This window comes from Symphalangus syndactylus, chromosome 4, assembly GCF_028878055.3.
Source record: "Symphalangus syndactylus isolate Jambi chromosome 4, NHGRI_mSymSyn1-v2.1_pri, whole genome shotgun sequence".
Classification (NCBI taxonomy): domain Eukaryota; kingdom Metazoa; phylum Chordata; class Mammalia; order Primates; family Hylobatidae; genus Symphalangus; species Symphalangus syndactylus.
In genome coordinates this window covers 78,847,460-78,866,306 of record NC_072426.2, presented here as the reverse complement: position 1 = coordinate 78,866,306, position 18,847 = coordinate 78,847,460, and the positions used below count along the sequence as shown (strand labels likewise).

The following is an 18,847-nucleotide window of genomic DNA, read 5'->3' as shown; positions in this document are numbered from 1 at the left end:
AACTTTTCATATGCCTGTTTGCCATTTGTATGTCTTCTTTTGAGAAATGTCTATTCAGATTTTTGCCCAGTTTTAACTCAGATTAGATTTTCTTCTAAAGAATTGTTATAGCTCCTTATATATTCTGGTTATGAACACCTTGTCAGATGTTGATACAGTTTGGATATTAGTCCCTGCCCAAATCTCATTTTGAGAGGTAATGCTCAGCGTTAAAGGTGGGTCTTGGTGGAAGGTGTTTTGGTCAAGGGAGAGGATCCCTCATTAATTGATGCTGCCCTCACATCAAGGCCCATATTTCTGCCATATATGTTTTGGAAAACTTTTTCCAGTGTTAAGAATAAATATTGGGAGTTTTATTGAAATATTAAATTTATAGAAACTGCTATTATTTTAATAACAAGTCTTTAAACATTGAAATTAACTTTATTTTTAAATTTTTGTGGGTACAAAGTAGGTATATATGTTTATGGGGTACATGAGATATTTTAATACAGGTATGAAATGTGTATAAACACATCAGGGTAAATGGGGTATCCATGACCTCAGGCACCCCTCACAAAATCTGAGTACTCACAAGATCTGTTTGTGTGGCACTTCCCTTCCCCCCTCTCTTTGCCCCTGCTCCTGCCATGTGAGATACTTACTCCCCTTTTGCCTTCCACCATGGTTGGAAACTTCCTGACGCCTCCCTACAAGCTGATCAGATGTTAGCACCATGCTTCCTGTACAGCCTGCAAAACCGTGAGCCAATTAAACCTCTTCTTTATAAATTATCCAGTCTCAAGTATTTCTTTACAGTACTTCAAGAATGGCCTAATACAGATGGATAGTTTGCAAATATTCTCTCACATTCTATGGGTTGTCTCTTCACTTTGTTGTTTCCTTTGCAGTGCAGAAGCTTTTTAACTTGATGTGATCCCATTTGTCCACTTTTGCTTTGGTTGCCTGTTTGTCAGGTATTACACAAGAAATCTTTGCCCACTCTAATGTCCTGGAGAGATTCCCCAATGTTTTCTTTTTGCTGTTTCATAGTTTGAGGTCTTAGATTTAACTTTTTAGTTAATTTTGATTTTTGTATATGCTAAGAGATGGGGGTCTAGTTTCATTCTGCATATGGATATCCAGTTTTCCCAGCACCATTTATTAAAGACATTATCTTTTCCCCAATGTATGTTCTTCATTCCTTTGTCAAAAGTGAGTTCACTGTAGATGTATGAATTTGTTTCTGGGTTGTCTATTCTGTTCCTATGTGTCTGTTTTTATGCCAGTATCATGCTGTTTTGGTTACTGTAGCTCTGTTGAATAATTGGAAGTCAGGTAATATGATTCTTCCAGTTTGATTCCTTTTGCTCAGGATAGCTCTATTCTAGGTCTTTTGTGGTTCCCATATAAATTTTAGGATTGTGTTTTCTATTTCTTTGAAGAATGTTAAAGTTTTCTGGATGTTCCACAGTTTATCCATTAACCTGCTGAATGACATCTTTTTTCTTTTCTTTTTTCCTGAGATGGGGTCTCACTCTGTCTTCCAGGCTAGAGTATAGTGGCATGATCACAGCTCAAAGCAGCTTCAATCTGCCAGGCTCAAGTGATCCTCCCACATCTCTGCCTCCTGAGTACCTCGGAATACAGGTGCATGCCACCATGCCTGGCTAATTTTTGTATTTTTTGTAGAGACAGTTGTGCCATGTTGCCCAGGCTAGTCTCAAACTCCTGGGGTCAAGCAACCTACCCACCTCGACCTTCTAACATGCTAGAATTACAGGTATGAGCCACTGAGACCAGCCAGAGTATTTTCTTACTGTTAGGTACATGAGATGATCCAGGCTCATCTTGTATTTCTCCCAATCTCTGACTAGGAATCATCCCTGGTCCCCTTTTTTGTGGATAGTATTTAGGAACTAATAACTTGGCAGTTGGTCTGCTTACTATTTCTGAGGTGTCATTGTGTTTAGGTCCTCTCAGTAGAATGAACACACAATATATGCATACGTGCACACACAACAATTTCTCTATTTGTTCCTATATATTTAAAAGATATGAGTTCTATTCTAATGCCACACTCCAGGTTTTCTAGCTCTCCTCATTCCTATTTTTATAAATACCTTCTTTAATGGAGAAATCTTGCTGTCATCATTCTCAACGTATTTATTTGCTCAGTGTTACCAATCTCTCAACAATGCTGCCCATCTCCTCCCCCTGTCCCTTCCACACCTCACCCTCAGCCCTCTTGGTGCCAGCAGACACAAAGCCAAAACTCCTCTCATCCCACGAGGCAAGTCTAACTCCTCCACTCTGGGGGAGGAAGGCAGGAGAGATACATGAAAAGTCAAAGAGGGGAATCAAAAGAAAGAGGAATGGAAGGCCACATTGGTTTTTTTAAAATAATAAATCATCTTTTGATTGCCCTAATAAACATCTCTTGGTGATGATAATAGTTTATGGATATGGCTAGATGGTTTTTTTTTTCAATTTTAGGATTTTGCATCTAAATCTATGAGACTTTGGTCTATAGCTTTATAGGTTTTTCGTTTGTTTGTATAGGTTTTGGTATCAAGGTTGTACTGGCCTCAAAAACTGAATTGGAAAAGTTCCATCTTTTTTCTTCTAGAAAAGTTTATAAAAGCCTGATATTATTTCTTAAATATTTGGAATAACTTCAGTGGAGCCATCTGTTCCTAGAGCTTTCTTTCTAAGCAAGTTTTTGAATATTCCACTCAGGTATTGTTTGCAGTTGTGAGAAGGCAGAACCAATGTCTAGTATGACCTTGTTTCCAGGGCTTTTACTGATGGCATGTTCACCAACCTGCTGGCACTTCCTAAGTTCTAATAATTTCTCCTTTATACTGCAAAATGCAAAACAGAACAAAAATCCTACTTATTATCTTCTCAAATTAGCTTTTCAGGCTCCTGCCCTATGCAGCATGAGACATCTGGAAATTTCTTGAGAAATTATATGTGTTTGAAGCCCCTAATGTATCCATTTTTTTCATTGCAGTCTTGATTGTTCTCCTGGTTTCTGGTCCCCCCATGCCTTCCCCTGACCCCCAGGTTATGGTCCTCTGCCTGAATCAAGTTCAGTATTCAGGTTCTGCCCTATAGCCACAAGTGGAAAGGGCCCCCAGAGCTGCATTCTGTGCATGTGCTTTCTGAGATTTACCACTCTCTAGAATTTTGCCCCTTTAGTCCTCTTTGCTTCTATAGCAATTAGTTGCACTTAAATATTTTCTGTAATTTTATAGTTATCCTCAATGGGTCCATTCTGCTGCCAACTACTATACCTTACCCAATAGCAAAGTCTATTTTTGTGTTTGTTTCTTTGTTTTAATCTCTCTCTGTCACTCAGGCTGGAGTGCAGTGGCATGATCTCAGCTCACTGAAACTTCCACCTCCCAGGTTCAAGTGATCCTCCCACCTCAGCCTCTCTAGTAGCCAGGACTGCAGGTGTGCACCACCATGCCCGGCTAATTTTTGTATTTTTAGTAGAGACAGGGTTTCATCATGTTGGCCAAAGCTGGTCTGGAACTCCTGACCTCAGGTGATTTGCCCACCTCAGCCTCCCAAAGTACTGGGATTATAGGCACAAGCCACCATGCCCAGCCTATTTGTGCTTTTTGAAAGCTCCATATTTAAGTTATATCTACATATACATTTTTTTTTTTGAGACGGAGTCTCACTTGGAGTGCAGTGGCGCAATCTCGGCTCACTGCAAGCTCCGCCTCCCGGGTTCACGCCATTCTCCTGCCTCAGCCTCTCCGAGTAGCTGGGACTACAGGCGCCCGCCACCACGCCCGGCTGATTTTTTTTGTATTTTTAGTAGAGACGGGGTTTCACCGTGGTCTCGATCTCCTGACCTCGTGATCTGCCCACCTCAGCCTCCCAAAGTGCTGGGATTACAAGCGTGAGCCACCGCGCCCGGCAACATATACATTTTAAAAAGTTATATCACCTATGAAAGACGTGTTTCAGTATGGAGAGAAATAGAGTTGGGTACGATAAGTCACTCACCGCAGAATGTCCTGGCTTATGTGTTAGACATCTGCAGGGCAGAAACCACCAGAAATCTGTACCCACTCTCTTCTACTAATCCTCATAAGTTGCATACAAGGCAAATTGACTTGCCGCTTTGATCCACCATTCTGAGACGGGTCGTCCGAATTTAGTCTGCCCCAGGATTACTCAAAAATGCTGCTGGTGGGCTCCTGTACTATGGCCCCAGATTGAGGGTCTTTCTCTTTCTTCTAGACATACAAGAGCACTCTTGTTTGTGGGTCCCTTTGCTAAAAAATCTTCCCTTATTTTTCATATGGCTAAGCAATAAACCTTTGAACTACTTATAGCCATTGGCTCGAGTGGCATCTTTTCAAGTCTCTTAGAAAATAGCAGTCTTGACAATGAACTAAACTGGATATTAACAAAGTAAAATGCTATTTCTCAATAAAAATCTTTTTTCCACATTTTCTTAAATTGCTAGATATCCTGCAATTCAACCTGTTCTATGTTAAATTTAGATTTTAACTTAAAACGCCCACACATTCGATACAGTTAAAAATACTTTCTCTACTATCTGATATTCACTGAGAAGCTACTTCTTATTACATATACTCCATAAAATATAACCTCATAGTAAATGCTTTCCTATAGTTTCCTACAGTTTGTGCATTTTCTCTGGCCTCGACTTCACACAGAATGATTTTCCACATTCATTACATCCATAGGGTTTCTGTCTTATATGAGTTCTGTGGTGAACAATTAGGGCTGATGAAAGGTTTTCCCACATTCATTACACCCAAAACGTTTCTCCCCTGTGTGTCTTCTCAGATATTCTGTGAAACTGTAGTAGTAGCAGAAAAATGCATCGTCTCTCAACCTAGGGATGCTGACCCAGGTTTCACCCTATGTGAATTCTCTGATGTTTAATGAGGAGTGGCATTGGGCAAAATGTTTCCTATATTCATTCACTAATAAGTTTTTTCCACTTTTAGTTTTGTAACATAGCGTATGGTCCAAATTCCAGAATAATGTTTTCCTGCATTCCCTATCTTCATATTGTTTTTTTCCCTCTTTAAGTTCTCTTCTATACTGTGAGAACCGACTTCACAGCAAAGGCTATCATTATATTAACAGATTTCTCTCACCCTTTGTTCTGTGTTCTACAAAGTTCTGACTTCACCCAGAGTAATTTCCCTCATTTACTACATTTATAGGGTTTCTCCTCAAGTGTGTTCTCTGATGTACAGTTAGTTTTGACTTAACATAGAATGATTTTCCACAAACATTACATTCATAGGGTTTCTCCCCTGTGTGTGTTCTATGATGTGCAATGAGTTTTGACTTCACACAGAATGACTTTCCACATTCATTACATCCATAGGGTTTCTGTCTTATATGAGTTCTCTGGTGAACAATTAGGGCCGACTTCTGACGGAAGGTTTTCCCACATTTATTACATCCAAAAGGTTTCTCCCCTGTGTGTCTTCTCAGATGTTCTGTGAAACCGGAGTAGTAGCAGAAAAATTTTCCACACTGAATACATTCATAAGGTTTCTCACCTGTGTGAGTTCTTAGATGTTTAGTAAGGGTTGACTTCTCAGAGAATGACTTCCCACATACATTACATTCATAAGGTTTTTCACCTGTGTGAATTCTCTGATGTTTAATGAGATCTGATTTTCTGAGAAAGGCTTTCCCACATGCATAGCATTCATAGGGCTTCTCCCCTGTGTGTGTTTTCTGATGCACAGTAAGGACTGACTTAAATGAGAAGGTTTTCCCACATTCATGACATTCATATGGTTTCTCCCCTGTGTGTGTTCTTTGATGTTGAGTAAGGGTTGACTTTTCACTGAAGGATTTCCCACATTCATGACATCCATAAGGTCTCTCCCCTGTGTGAATTCTTTGATGTTTAATGAGGTCTGAATTCTTATAGAAGGTCTTCCCACATTCGTGACATTCATAGGGTTTTCCACCTGTGTGTGTTCTCTGATGTCTTGTGTGGGCTGACTTCTGGGTGAAGGTTTTTCCACATTCATGACATTCATAAGGTTTTTCCCCTGTATGTGTTCTGTGTTGTAAATGAAGGACTAATTTTTCACTGAAAAAGGTTCCACATTCATTATATTCAATAATATTGTTAATTGAGTGGGTTCTCTGAATTGGAGTGAGATTTAACTTCTGGCTGAATGGGTAAACACTCTGATGTTCAAGGAGAATGGATTCCTCAAAGATATTTTCTCCACATTCCTTACCATAGTGGTTCTCTCTTGGATGTGTTTGCTGATGAGTGATGAAAAATGACATATCACAGGTTTTCCCATGTTCAGTATATTTGCAGGTTTTCTGTCCTATGTAACCTCTCTTATGTACAAGGAAGAGTGAATTCTCAGGGAAAGCTTTCCCACATTCACTGTATTCAAAAGGTTGCTCCCAATTTTTAATTTTCTGATGCCAAACAAGGTCTTCATTCAGCCAGAAGCCGTTCCCATTTTTATTATATTCAGAAGGTTCCTCTTCAGAATGAATTATTTCATGCTTTTCATCACAGAAACATTTTCCACCTTTGTTAAACTCATTGAACTTCATTCTTGAATAGTTTCTACTGGTATTAATTAATTCTGAAATACAGAGTGACAAGAAAGGTTAGTTGACAAGGATATGTAAGAGTTAGCATTATACTTGAAGGCATGGCTCAGTTTAGGCCATTATCTCCTCAAACCTATGTTATGACAATGTGCACACTTCCAGTCTTATACCTCTTTTCAATTCAACACAGCAGCAGCAAATTAAATTTCTAAAAGTTCTAATTCATAGATAGTCCTATAATTCAGGCTCCAACTCTGTGTGGTTTTGTTGTTCTTGGTTGTTGTTGTTGGTGGTGGTGGTGGTGTTTTTGAGACAGAGTCTTGCTCTGTCACCCAGGCTGGAGTGTAGTGACATGATCTCGGCTCACTGCAACCTCCGCTTCCTGGGTTCAAGCGAATCTCATGCCTCAACCTCCCAAGTAGCTGGGACTACAGGCATACACAACCATGCTCGGCTAGTTTTTATGTTTTTAGTAGAGATGGGATTTTGCCATGTTAGCCAGGCTGGTCTTGAACTCCTAGCCTCAAGCAATTCATCCACATTGGCCTTCCAAAGTGCAGGGATTACAGGCATGAGCCACTGCACCTGGCTAAATTGTTTTTCTAGCTCTGATTCACTAGGAATAAAAGTATGCAACAATAAGAGTGAAATCAATGAGTGAACAAGCCATCTTGCCACAGGATCAGGTTTATGGTTCTATTCCAGCTATGGGATTTGCCCTTTATTCCATCAACTGTACTATACTATACCAAGTCCAATGTACCAAGAACAAACGCTATTTTTTTTTAACAAGGTATCACTGAAGTAAACATATCTTTACATTTAGATTCAGATTAGAACCAAGCCATTCTTTTACAAGTCTAGAGTGAATATATTTCACTCTAGGTAAGTTCAGCTGTTTGTCCCTCATAAATTGCTCATTCCCATCATAATCTCATACTGATTGTTTTTCCATTGTCAGTTTGCAGTCTAACAGTGTTTTTAAAAAGTTGCCTTCCCAAATTTTCCAAGTTCATTTACTAAAAAACATGAAAGGACTGTTTGTATAATTCATTTAAGCACAAATACCAGCTGGATTGCTATAACAATATTCTTTGTTAAACACTGATTTTAAAATATTTCATGCAGTTCTGTTCTTGTTCACCAACTATGTTCCTGGCAGCCATTACTTTACCTATGATTTTCTCTCAGAGCCCTACATAGATATTTAAATCAACAGTACTTAACAAATAATGTTTATCAGTATTATCCGGAGAGCTTTTTCAAACACAAATTTTTTCAGGCTTCACGCTGAAATCGTTACTGGTTGAATGCTTAATTTTAATTTTAATTGCTTTTTATTTTTTAGAGACAGAATCTTGCTCTGTCACCCAGGCTGCAGTGGATTGGCACAAACAAGAGCTAACCACAGCCTCTTCCCAGGCTAAAGCAAGACTCTCACCTCAGCTCCCTAGTAGGTGAGATCACAAAAATTAGCCAGGCATGGGACCACAGGTGTGTGCCACCATGCCTGGCTAATTTTTTAAGTTTTCATAGAGATGGGGTCTTCCTATTTTGCCCAAGGTGGTCTCAAATTCCTGGGCTGAAGCGATCCTCCCACCTCAGCCTCCCAAAGTCCTAGGATTACAGGCATGAACCACTGGGCCCAGGCTATTTTAAAATAATTCTGTAAAAAATGGTAAATATGGTAAAAAGCTAATGAATGAGCAACTCAAAAAAGCATGTATAGAAAAATATATTTAATCTTATAGAAGCAGGGATGCTTTTTACTGGGAAGAGTATACCAGGGAGCTTTCTGGGGGTGTTGAAAAATCACTCTGTATATTCATCTCAATGATGGGTACATGAGTGCTATATATATATATAAAATTTTATTAATCTCTGGCTTAACTATATAGTTTGTACCACAATTAAAAAAAAAAACAAGATGTGTGTATGGAAGTGATACTGGGAGATGCTGGGTGATTCAGAGTCACTGCATATTTGGGTCATGTCAACATGTTACTTCCAAAGGTCTGGAGCCTCTAAAACATGATTCCTAAAGAACATTTCAATGGTCTTATTATCCGAACTTACCCTTTGTGATCTACCTTCCTTTAAATTCCATCTGGCACATACTAACTCACCCAGATGACTCTGGCTTGGAAATTTTTCCTCTAATATCCATGGCTCCTCGCCTTTCTCCAACTTGAGAATCACTTCTGGTTTAGGAATGCAATACCCTGTGAATGAGAATTGTATTACTTGGGACAAACTGGGTAGGTTTTCCTGAAGGAGGAAGACAGTATACCCCAAACAGTACACACACACACACACACACACACACACACGCACACACACACACACTTCATTTAATCCTGTCATGGGGGCAGAGGAAAACATTCTTTCTGGTATCCAAAAGGGATAAATTGTCCTTGACCTCTGAATCTCAAATCTAAATATTATTATATTGTACAAAAGTTCCACAAGTTTCTATTGATAGGAAAGGACATGCATTCTGGCCTTCTACATGGGAAACAATTCCTACCTACCTACTGAGACAAGGTGGCTGTAGTTCTCCAGCATCACATCCCTGTACAGGGTCCTCTGAGCAGGGTCCAGATGCTGCCACTCCTCTTGAGTGAAGCCCACAGTCACATCCCTAAATGACACTGATCCCTGGAAAATCACAGTTCTGCTCAGTCTGAAGTGATAAGAATCAGTTGACGTGAAAAAAGATGTTTAGGGACAAATTCTTACCATTTTTATTGTTGAAAATTAAATAGAAACTGTTATAAAGGGCCTCTATGATATATGTTGTTTTATATTACACATTGTGGGTAAAGATCGTAGTAGAAATATCCTGTTGGTGCATTAATTTATTACTTAATACAAAAATATTTATTGCCTACATGTGCCTAGAGCTTTCTTAGTTTCTGAGTATTCCAATTTGAACACAAGAGTCTTCCTTACAAGAGAGGAACATATCTTCTCATAAGGAAACATACATACAGAGACATACCTACCACAGGACTTAAAGGACTCACACCACAGATATGTGTAACACATATGGATCATAAAAGTGTTCTGTGCAAATTCATGTGAGAGTGTGTCAACATATTAGATTTCACTAAAGTGATAAAACTTTAGTTCCTTTGCAAACATGTAACAAAAACTTAAGAAAATGTTAAAAACCTGAAAAAAATATGTGGCAAGTCAGTGGAACTGCTTAACAGGATAAGAGCATGTCTTACCTGTGAAGAGGTAAAGGTTGCAGAGGCATGGAAGATGAGGGAGACTAGGAAATACTTTTGGCTTTAATCCTGTTAGTGTTCTCCAAATATTTATCACTCATCTAATCTGTAAAAATTTTTAGCAACTACTAGTTTTATTTATATTTATTCATAAAGTAAATAAAATACAATCAATCCATATATAAGGAAAGCTTAATTTTCTTCTTATTTTTTAGATAAAAAATATAAATAGGCATGCTGATATTTTCCTCCCACGCCCTAAAGGACTGGCAGTATATGATATAAACACAATTATCTTGCATACTTCCTTTAGGCCATAGGCTCCCTGCTCCCCCGACCCCAGGTCATTGATGCGAATAGCAGAAGTTGATGGTGAACTGGAAATACACACCTGAATCTCTGTAACATAATTCAGTTTTCACTGAGGAAGCAATGCCACCAAAGTAGAGTTGAGACTGCTGGAGAGCAGCATTAGAAGAGATTGTCTATACTAAGGGACAGCAGTGGAGATGTGGAAGAGGGAATTCACTAAGCAAAGGAAGAGAGGAAGGGCTACTTCCAGAGGGCCTGCATAGAGGCCTTAGAAGGTCTGGAAATCAGAACCAGGAGGGTGGGTGTTGGGGGAGGGGAGAGTGCAGAGTGACAATAAGACACATGCAGGCCATGCTGCTCTTAGAACGTCTTCATGTCATGGAAGTGAGCATGTCCAGTGGAAGGCTACAGAGATGATTCTGAAGCTTGGGAGAAACCTAAGGTTTGGAGTTCAAGACCAGCCTGGCCAACATGGTAAAACCCCATCTTTACTAAAAAGACAAAGAATAGCCATGCGTGGTTGTGGACGCCTGTAATCCCAGCTACTTGGGAGGTTGAGGGAGGATAATCGCTTGCACCCAGGAGGCAGAGATTGCAGTGAGCCAAGATTGTGCCACTGCATTCCAGCCTGGGTGACAGAGTGAGACTCCGTCTCAAAAAAAAAAAAAAAAATCACAGATTAAAAAAAGAGCATTCCAAAATTAAATGTTAATATTTGCCTAACTGTGAAAACAAAACAAATACTCTCTGAACACTACTAGAAAACAAAATGGGCCAGGTGCAGTGGCTCATGCCTGTAATCCCAGCACTTTGGTAGGCCAAGGCAGGAGGATCACAAGGTCAGGAGTTCAAAACCAGCATGGCTAACATGGTGAAACCCTGTCTATACTAAAAATACAAAAATTAGCCAGGCATGGTGGCAGGTGCCTGTAATCCCAGCTACTCAGGAGGCTGAGACAGGAGAATCACTTGAACCTGGGAGGCGGAAGTTGCAGTGAGCCAAGATCACACCACTGTACTGCAGCCTGGGCAAAAAGAGTGAAACTCTGTCTCAAAAAAATGAAAGAAAGAAAGAAAACAAAATGGATGTAAAATACAGAATTGTACAAATCTAAATATATAAAATTGCACAAATTATAACAAAATAAAAACTAGAAAAAGAGATAATAAAAGAATAGCTTGTAAAATATACACAAATCCAGGAGATAAATACCATTCTAAAATGAATTCCGAAAGAAAAAAAAGCTAAGGAGAGACTTTTCTGGGGGGAAATGAGGGTAATCAAGAGCACTGTGTACATTATAGCCCATTTATGCCTGAGGTTGCAATTTTTTTAATTTTTGCAATCAGACCTTGAAAATGACCCTGAGCAGTAGGATATAAATAACTCCCACATGCTTAGCATTCCAATAATGGAACACTAGGCATACACGGTTTAGGGAATTCAGAACGCCAAGCACATACCCAGGACAGGAGAAGCTTGGCAAAGACCTCAAAAGACCTTAAGGTTTTACTTCTGGCTAATCTCTGTGCTCAGTGCAAGCAAGCAGTGAAGACTAAGATGAAGTTCTAAGTGGACCAGGCTAAGTGCTTAGAAAGTGCCCCAGGACAGAGCCAACTTGCAAATAATAGGAAAGGGGTTTTGCTGTTGTTCTTTTTAGTTTTTTTTTTGTTTTTTCTTTTTGGTTGTTGTTGCTTGAATCCTGGCCTTCCAGGAAAAATGCCTGTTAAAACAGTACCTGAACACAAGCTAAAGAGAGAGAATCCAGTGACCACATATGACTAGAAATTAAAATAGAGACTGCAAAAACCTGTTTGAAAAATTCATAAAAACAAATGGATGACTGAAGAGTTCAATAATGAAGAACAGCAAAGTCTACAGAAGAATGAGAAAGTGATTTCTAAAGTTACCAAATTATGATATTAAAATGCCCAGTTTCAACAGGAACAAGAAAATCACAAAGCATACAAAGAAACTGGAAGTGTTGTCCAATCACAGGAAAAATATAAATTGACATATATCCCTGAGGCAAACCAAACATAACACTTCTTAAACAAAGACTTTAAATCAACAGTCTTAAATATACTCAAAAGCTAAAAGAAAACATACAACAACTTACAAACCAAATATCAAAAAAGAGATTGAAATTATAATAAAGAACCAAATAGACATTCTAAAACTAAAAAGTACCATAATTGAAATAATGAATTCACCACAGGAGTTCAACAGCAGATTTGGGAATGCCAAAAAGAATCTGTGAATTTAAGTATAAGACTATTGAAATTAACAAGTTTGAGAATCAGAGCAAAAAAGAATTAAGAAAAATAAACGGAACCCAAAAGACCTATGGGACACCATCAAGCTGACCAACACAAACATTATGGGAAATGTAGAAGAATAAAAGAGAGGCAAGGAAATAGAGTATTTGCAGAAAAGCCAAAACTTCCTAAATTTGGTGGAAGACACAAATCTATACATGCAGGAAGCACAATAAACTCAAAATAAACTCAAATACATCCACCAAGACATGTTATAACCAAACAGTCAGGAAAAAAAAATGACAGAGAATCTTGAAGCAGCAAAGGAGAAGCAATTTTCACATACAAAAGAACCTCAAAAAGATCATCAGCAGGCCGGGCGCAGTGGCTCACACTTGGAATCCCAGCACTTTGGGAGGCCGAGGCAGGCTGATCATGAGGTCAGGAGATCGAGACCATCCTGGCTAACACAGTGGAACCCCATCTCTACTAAAACTACAAAAAATTAGCCAGGCGAAGTGGCGGGCACCTGTAGTCCCAGCTACTCGGGAGGCAGAGGCAGGAGAATGGCATGAAACCAGGAGGTGGAGCTTGCAGTGAGCCGAGATCGCGCCACTGCACTCTAGCCTGGGTGGCAGAGTGAGACTCCGTCTCAAAAAAAAAAAAAACAAAAAACCATCAGCAGAAACCTTGGAGGTTAGAAGGCACTGGATTGATATATTAAAAGTGCTGAAAGAAAAAGCTGTAGCTGAGAATTCTGTGCCTGGCAAACATGCCTGTCAATAATGAGGACATTCCCAAATGAACACCAGCTAAGGGAGTATGTTTTTACTAGATCTACTCTGCAAGGAATGCTAAAGGGAATCTTTTGGGTTGAAATGTGATTCACAACAAACAAGGGAACTGTTATAAGATTATAAGCCAAGTTTTCATCTGGATTTGGTCTTAAGAGAGAAATTAGGATTAAATAAATAAGAAAAATGGGAGACTGGCAAAGTGGATAAATTTCTTCAAATAATGCATACAAAAATGTAATTAGAATGAATAAGATTGAGTGATAGTAAAACAGGGTGACTACAGTCAACAGGTTTTTTTTATTATTATACTCTAAGTTGTGGGGTACATGTGCAGAATATGCAGGTTTGATACATAGGTATACATGTGCCATGGTGGTTTGCTGCACCCATCAACCAATCATCTACATAAGGTATTTCTCCTAATGCTATCTCTCCCCTAGCCCCCCACACCCTGACAGGCCCCAGTATGAGATGTTCCCCTCCTGTGTCCACGTGTTCTCATTGTCCAACTCCCACTTATGAGTGAGAACATGCAGTGTTTGGTTTTCTGTTCTTGTGTTAGTTTGCTGAGAATGATGGTTTCCAGCTTCATCCATGTCCCTGCAAAGGACATGAACTCATCCTTTTTTATGGCTGCATAGTATTCCATGGTGTATATGTGGCACATTTTCTTTATCCAGTCTATTACTGATGGGCATTTGGGTTGGTTCCAAGTCTTTGCTATTGTGAATAGTACCACAAAAAAACGTACATATGCATGTGTCCTTATAGTAGAATGATTAATAATCCTTTGGGTATATACCCAGTAATGGGATTCCTGGGTCAAATGGTATCTGGTTCTAGATCCTTCAGGAATTGCCACACTGTCTTCTACAATGGTTGAACTAATTTACACTCCCACCAACAGTATAAAATCGTTCCTATTTCTCCATATCCTCTCCAGCATCTGTTGTTTCCTGACTTTTTAATGATTGCCATTTTAACTGGCATGAGGTGGTATCTCATTGTGGTTTTGATTTGCATTTCTCTAATGACCAGTGATGATGAGCTTTTTTCATGTTTCTTGGCCGCATAAATATCTTCTTTTGAGAAGTGTCTGTTCATATCCTTCACTCACTTTTTGATGGGGTTGTTTTTTTCTTCTAAATTTGTTTAAGTTCTTTGTAGATTCTGGATATATTAGCTCTACGTCCGATGGATAGATTGCAAAAATTTTCTCCCGTTCTGTAGATTGCCTGTTCACTCTGATGACAGTTTCTTTTGCTGTGCAGAAGCTCTTTAGTTTAATTAGATCCCATTTGTCAATTTCGGCATTGGTTGCCATTGTTTTCGGTGTTTTAGTCATGAAGTCTTTGCCCATGCCTGTGTACTGAATGATATTGCCTAGGTTTTCTTCTAGGGTTTTTATGGTTTTAGGTCTTAGGTTTAAGTCTTTAATCCATCTTGAGTTAATTTTTGTATAAGGTGTAAGGAAGGGGTCCAGTTTCAGTTTTCTGCATATGGCTAGCCAGTTTTCCCAACACCATTTATTAAATAGGGACTCCTTTCCCCATTGCTTTTGTCAGGTTTGTCTAAGATCAGATGGTTGTAGACGTGTGGTGTTATTTCTGAGGCCTCTGTTCTGTTCCATTGATCTGTATATCTGCTTTGGTACCAGTACCATGCTGTTTTGGTTACTGTAGCCTTGTAGTATAGTTTGAAGTCAAGTAGTGTGATGCCTCCAGCTTTGTTCTTTTGGCTTAGAATTATCTTGGCTATCTGGGCTCTTTTTTGGTTCCATATAAAATTTAAAGTAGTTTTTTTCTAATTCTGTGCAGAATGTTAATGGCAACTTGATGGAGATAGCTTGAATCTATAAATTACTTTGGGCAATATACCCATTTTCATGATACTGATTCTTCGTATCCATAAGCATGGCATGTTTTTCCATTTGTTTGTGTCCTCTCTTACTTCCTTGAGCAGTGGTTTGTAGTTCTTCTTGAAGAGGTCCTTCACATCCCGTGTAAGTTGTATTCCTAGGTATTTTATTCTGTTTGTAGAAATTGTGAATGGGAATTAACTCATGATTTGGCTCTCTGTTTGTCTATTATTGGTGTATAGGACTGGTTGTCATTTTTGCACATTGATTTTGTGTCCTGAGATTTTCCTTAAGTTGCTTATCAGCTTTAGGAAATTTTGGGCTGAGATGATGGGGTTTTCTAAATATAGAATCATATCATCTGCAAACAGACAAATTTGACTTCCTCTTTTCCTATGTGAATACCCTTTATTTCTTTCTCTTGCCTGAATGCCCTAGCCAGAACTTCCAATACTATGTTGAATAGGAGTGGTGAGAGAGGGCATCCTTGTCTTGTGGTGGTTTTCAAAGGGAATGCTTCCAGTTTTTGCCCATTCAGTATTATATTGGCTGTGGGTTTGTCATACATAGCTCTTATTATTATTTTGAGATATGTTCCATCAATACCTAGTTTTTTGAGAGTTTTTAGCATGAAGGGGTGTTGAATTTTCTCAAAGGCCTTTTCTGCACCTACTGAGATAATCATGTGGTTTTTGTCATTGGTTCTGTTTATGTGATGAATTACGTTTATTAATTTGCCTATGTTGCACCAGCCTTGCATCCCAGGGATGAAGCTGACTTGAGCATGGTGGATAAGCTTTTTGAAGTGCTGCTGGATTCGGTTTGCCAGTATTTTATTGAAGATTTTTGTGTCAATGTTCATCAGGGATATTGGCCTGAAGTTTTCTCTTTTTGTTGTGTCCCTGCAATGTTTCAGTATCAGGATGATGCTGGCCTCATAAAATGAGTTAGAGAGGATTCTGTCTTTTTCTGTTGCTTGGAATAGTTTCAGAGGGAGTGGTATCAGCTCCTCTTTGTACCTCTGGTAGTATTCAGCTGTGAATCCCTCTGGTCCTAGACTTTTTTTGGTTGGTAGGCTATTATTTACTGCCTCAATTTCAGAACTTGTTATTGGTCTATTCAGGGATTCGACTTCTTCCTGCTTTAGACTTGGGAGGGTGTATGTGTCCAGGAATTTATCCATTTCTTCTAGATTTTCTAGTTTATTTGCACAGAGGTGTTTACAGTATTCTCTGATGGTAGTTTGTATTTCTGTGGAATCAGTGGTGATATCCCCTTTATCTTTTTTTATTGCATCTGTTTGATTCTTCTCTCTTTTCTTCTTTATTCTTCTGGCTATTCTATTTTGTTGATCTTTTCAAAAAACCAGCTCCTGGATTCATTGATTTTTTTCAAGGGTTTTTCGTATCTCTATCTCCGTCAGTTCTGCTCTGATCTTAGTTATTTCTTGCCTTCTGCTAGCTTTTGAATGTATTTGCTCTTGCTTCTCTAGTTCTTTTGTGATGTTAGGGTGTCTATTTTAGATCTTTCCTGCTTTCTGTTGTGGGCATTTAGTGCTACAAATTTCCCTCTAGACACTGCTTTAAATGTGTCCCAGAGATTCTGGTACATTGTGTCTTTGTTCTCATTGGTTTCAAATAACTTCTTTATTTCTGCCTTAATTTCATTATTTACCCAGTAGTCATTCAGGACCAGGTTGTTCAGTTTTCATGTAATTGTGCAGTTTTGAGTGAGTTTCTTAATCCTGATTTCTAATTTGATTGCACTGTGGTCTGAGAGACTGTTATGATTTTCATTCTTTTGCATTTGCTGAGGAGTGTTTTACTTCCAATTATGTGGTCAATTTTAGAATAAATGTGATGTGGTGCTGAGAAGAATGTATATTCTGTTGATTTGGGTGGGGAGAGTTCTGTAGATGTCTATTAGGTCTGCTTGGTCCAGAGCTGAGTTAAAGTTCTGAATATCCTTGTTAATTTTCTGTCTCGATGATCTGTCTAATACTGACAGTGGGTTGTTAAAGTCTCCCACTATTATTGTGTGGGAGACTAAGTGTCTTTGTAGGTCTCTAAAAACTTGCTTTATGAATCTGGGTGCTCCTGTATTGGGTGCATATATATTTAGGGTTGTTAGCTCTTCTTGTTGCATTGATCCCTTTACCACTATGTAATGCCCTTTGTCTCTTTTGATCTTCATTGGTTTAAAATCTGTTTTATCAGAGACTAAGATTGTAACACCTGCTTCTTTTGCTTTCCAATTGCTTGGTAAATATTCCTCCATCCCTTTATTTTGAGCCTATGTGTGTCTTTGCACATGAGATGGGTCTCCTGAATACAGCACACTAATGGGTGTTGACTTTTTATCCAATTTGCCAGTCTGTGTCTTTAAACTGAGGCATTTAGCCCATTTACATTTAAGGTTAACATGGTTATGTGTGAAGTTGATCCTGTCGTTATGATGCTACCTGGTTATTTTGCCCATTAGTTGATGCAGTTTTTCATAGTATCATTGGTCTATACAATTTGGTATGTTGTTGCAGTGCCTGGTACTGGTTGTTCCTTTCCATGTTTAGTGCTTCCTTCAGGAACTCTTGTAAGGCAGGCCTGGTGGTGACAAAATCTCTCAGCATTTGCTTGTCTGTAAAGGATTTTATTTCTCCTTCACTTATGAAGCTTAGTTTGGCTGGATATGAAATTCTGGGTTGAAAATTCTTTTCTTTAACAATGTTGAATATTGGCCCCCACTCTCTTCTGGCTTGTAGGGTTTCTGTAGAGAGATCTGCTGTTGGTCTGATGGAGTTCCCTTTGTCCTGACCTTTCTCTCTGGCTGCCCTTAAAATGTTTTCCTTCATTTCAACCTTGCTGAATCTGACAATTATGTGTCCTTGGGTTGCTCTTCTTTAGGAATATCTTTGTGGTGTTATCTGTATTTTCTGAATTTGAATGTTGGCCTCTCTTGCTAGGTTGGGTAAGTTCTCCTGGATAATATCCTGAAGAGTGTTTTCCAGCTTGGTTCCATTGTCCCCGTCACTTTCAGGTACACCAATCAAACACAGATTTGGTCTTTTCACATAGTCCCATATTTCTTGGAGGCTTTGTTCGTTCCTTTTCATTCTTTTTTGTCTAATCTTGTCTTCTCACTTTATTTCATTAAGTTGATCTTAAATCTCTTATATCCTTTCTTCCACTTGATCGATTCAGCTATTGATACTTATGTATGCTTCACGAAGTTCTTGTGCTGTGTTTTTCACCTCCATCAGGTGATTTATGTTCTTCTCTAACCTGGTTATTCTAGTTAGCAATTTGTCTACCCTTTTTTCAAGGTTCTTAGCTTCCTTGCATTGGGTAGAACATGCTCCTTTAGCTCGGAGGAGTTAGTTATTACCCACCTTCTGAAGCCTACTTCTGTTAATTTGTTAAACTCATTCTCTGTCCAGTTTTGTTCTCTTGCTGGCAAGGAGTTGTGTTGGAGGAGAAGAGGTGTACTGGTTTTTGGAATTTTCAGCCTTTTGCGCTGGCTTCTCCCCATCTTCGTGGATTTATTTACCTTTGGTGTTTGATGTTGGTGACCTTCGGATGGGTCTCTGAGTGGATGTCCTTTTTGTTGATGTTGATGTTGATGTTGATGTTATTCCTTTCTCTTTGTTAGTTTTCCTTCTAACAGTCAGGTCCCTCTGCTGCAGGTCTGCTGGAGTTTGCCGGAGGTCCACTCCAGACCCTGTTTGCCTCGGTGTCACCAGCGGAGGCTCCCAAACAGCAAAGATTGCTTCCTGTTCCTCCACATAATAAAGTGCATATGTGAAAAACTCA

General features: G+C 39.0%; 1 protein-coding gene across 8 annotated transcripts in view; it reads right to left on the bottom strand.

Annotated features, from left to right (window-relative positions):
* Window positions 1-403: 403 nt before the first annotated feature.
* Window positions 404-18,847, bottom strand: part of LOC129480816 (zinc finger protein 37A) — a 30,234-nt gene continuing 11,790 nt past the window's right edge. For 6 of the 8 annotated variants that reach the window (XM_063637363.1, XM_063637361.1, XM_063637360.1 and 3 more), the window contains 3 exons: window positions 9,114-9,240; window positions 8,709-8,804; window positions 404-6,614 (listed from right to left, as the gene is read on the bottom strand). In XM_063637363.1, coding sequence (XP_063493433.1) covers window positions 5,167-6,614; window positions 8,709-8,804; window positions 9,114-9,240 — 1,671 coding nt within the window. In that variant the 3' untranslated portion in view covers window positions 404-5,166. Of the gene's footprint in view, window positions 6,615-8,658; window positions 8,805-9,113; window positions 9,241-18,847 lie in introns of all 8 variants that reach the window. The other 2 variants (XM_063637359.1, XM_063637366.1) reach the window with 2 other exon arrangements.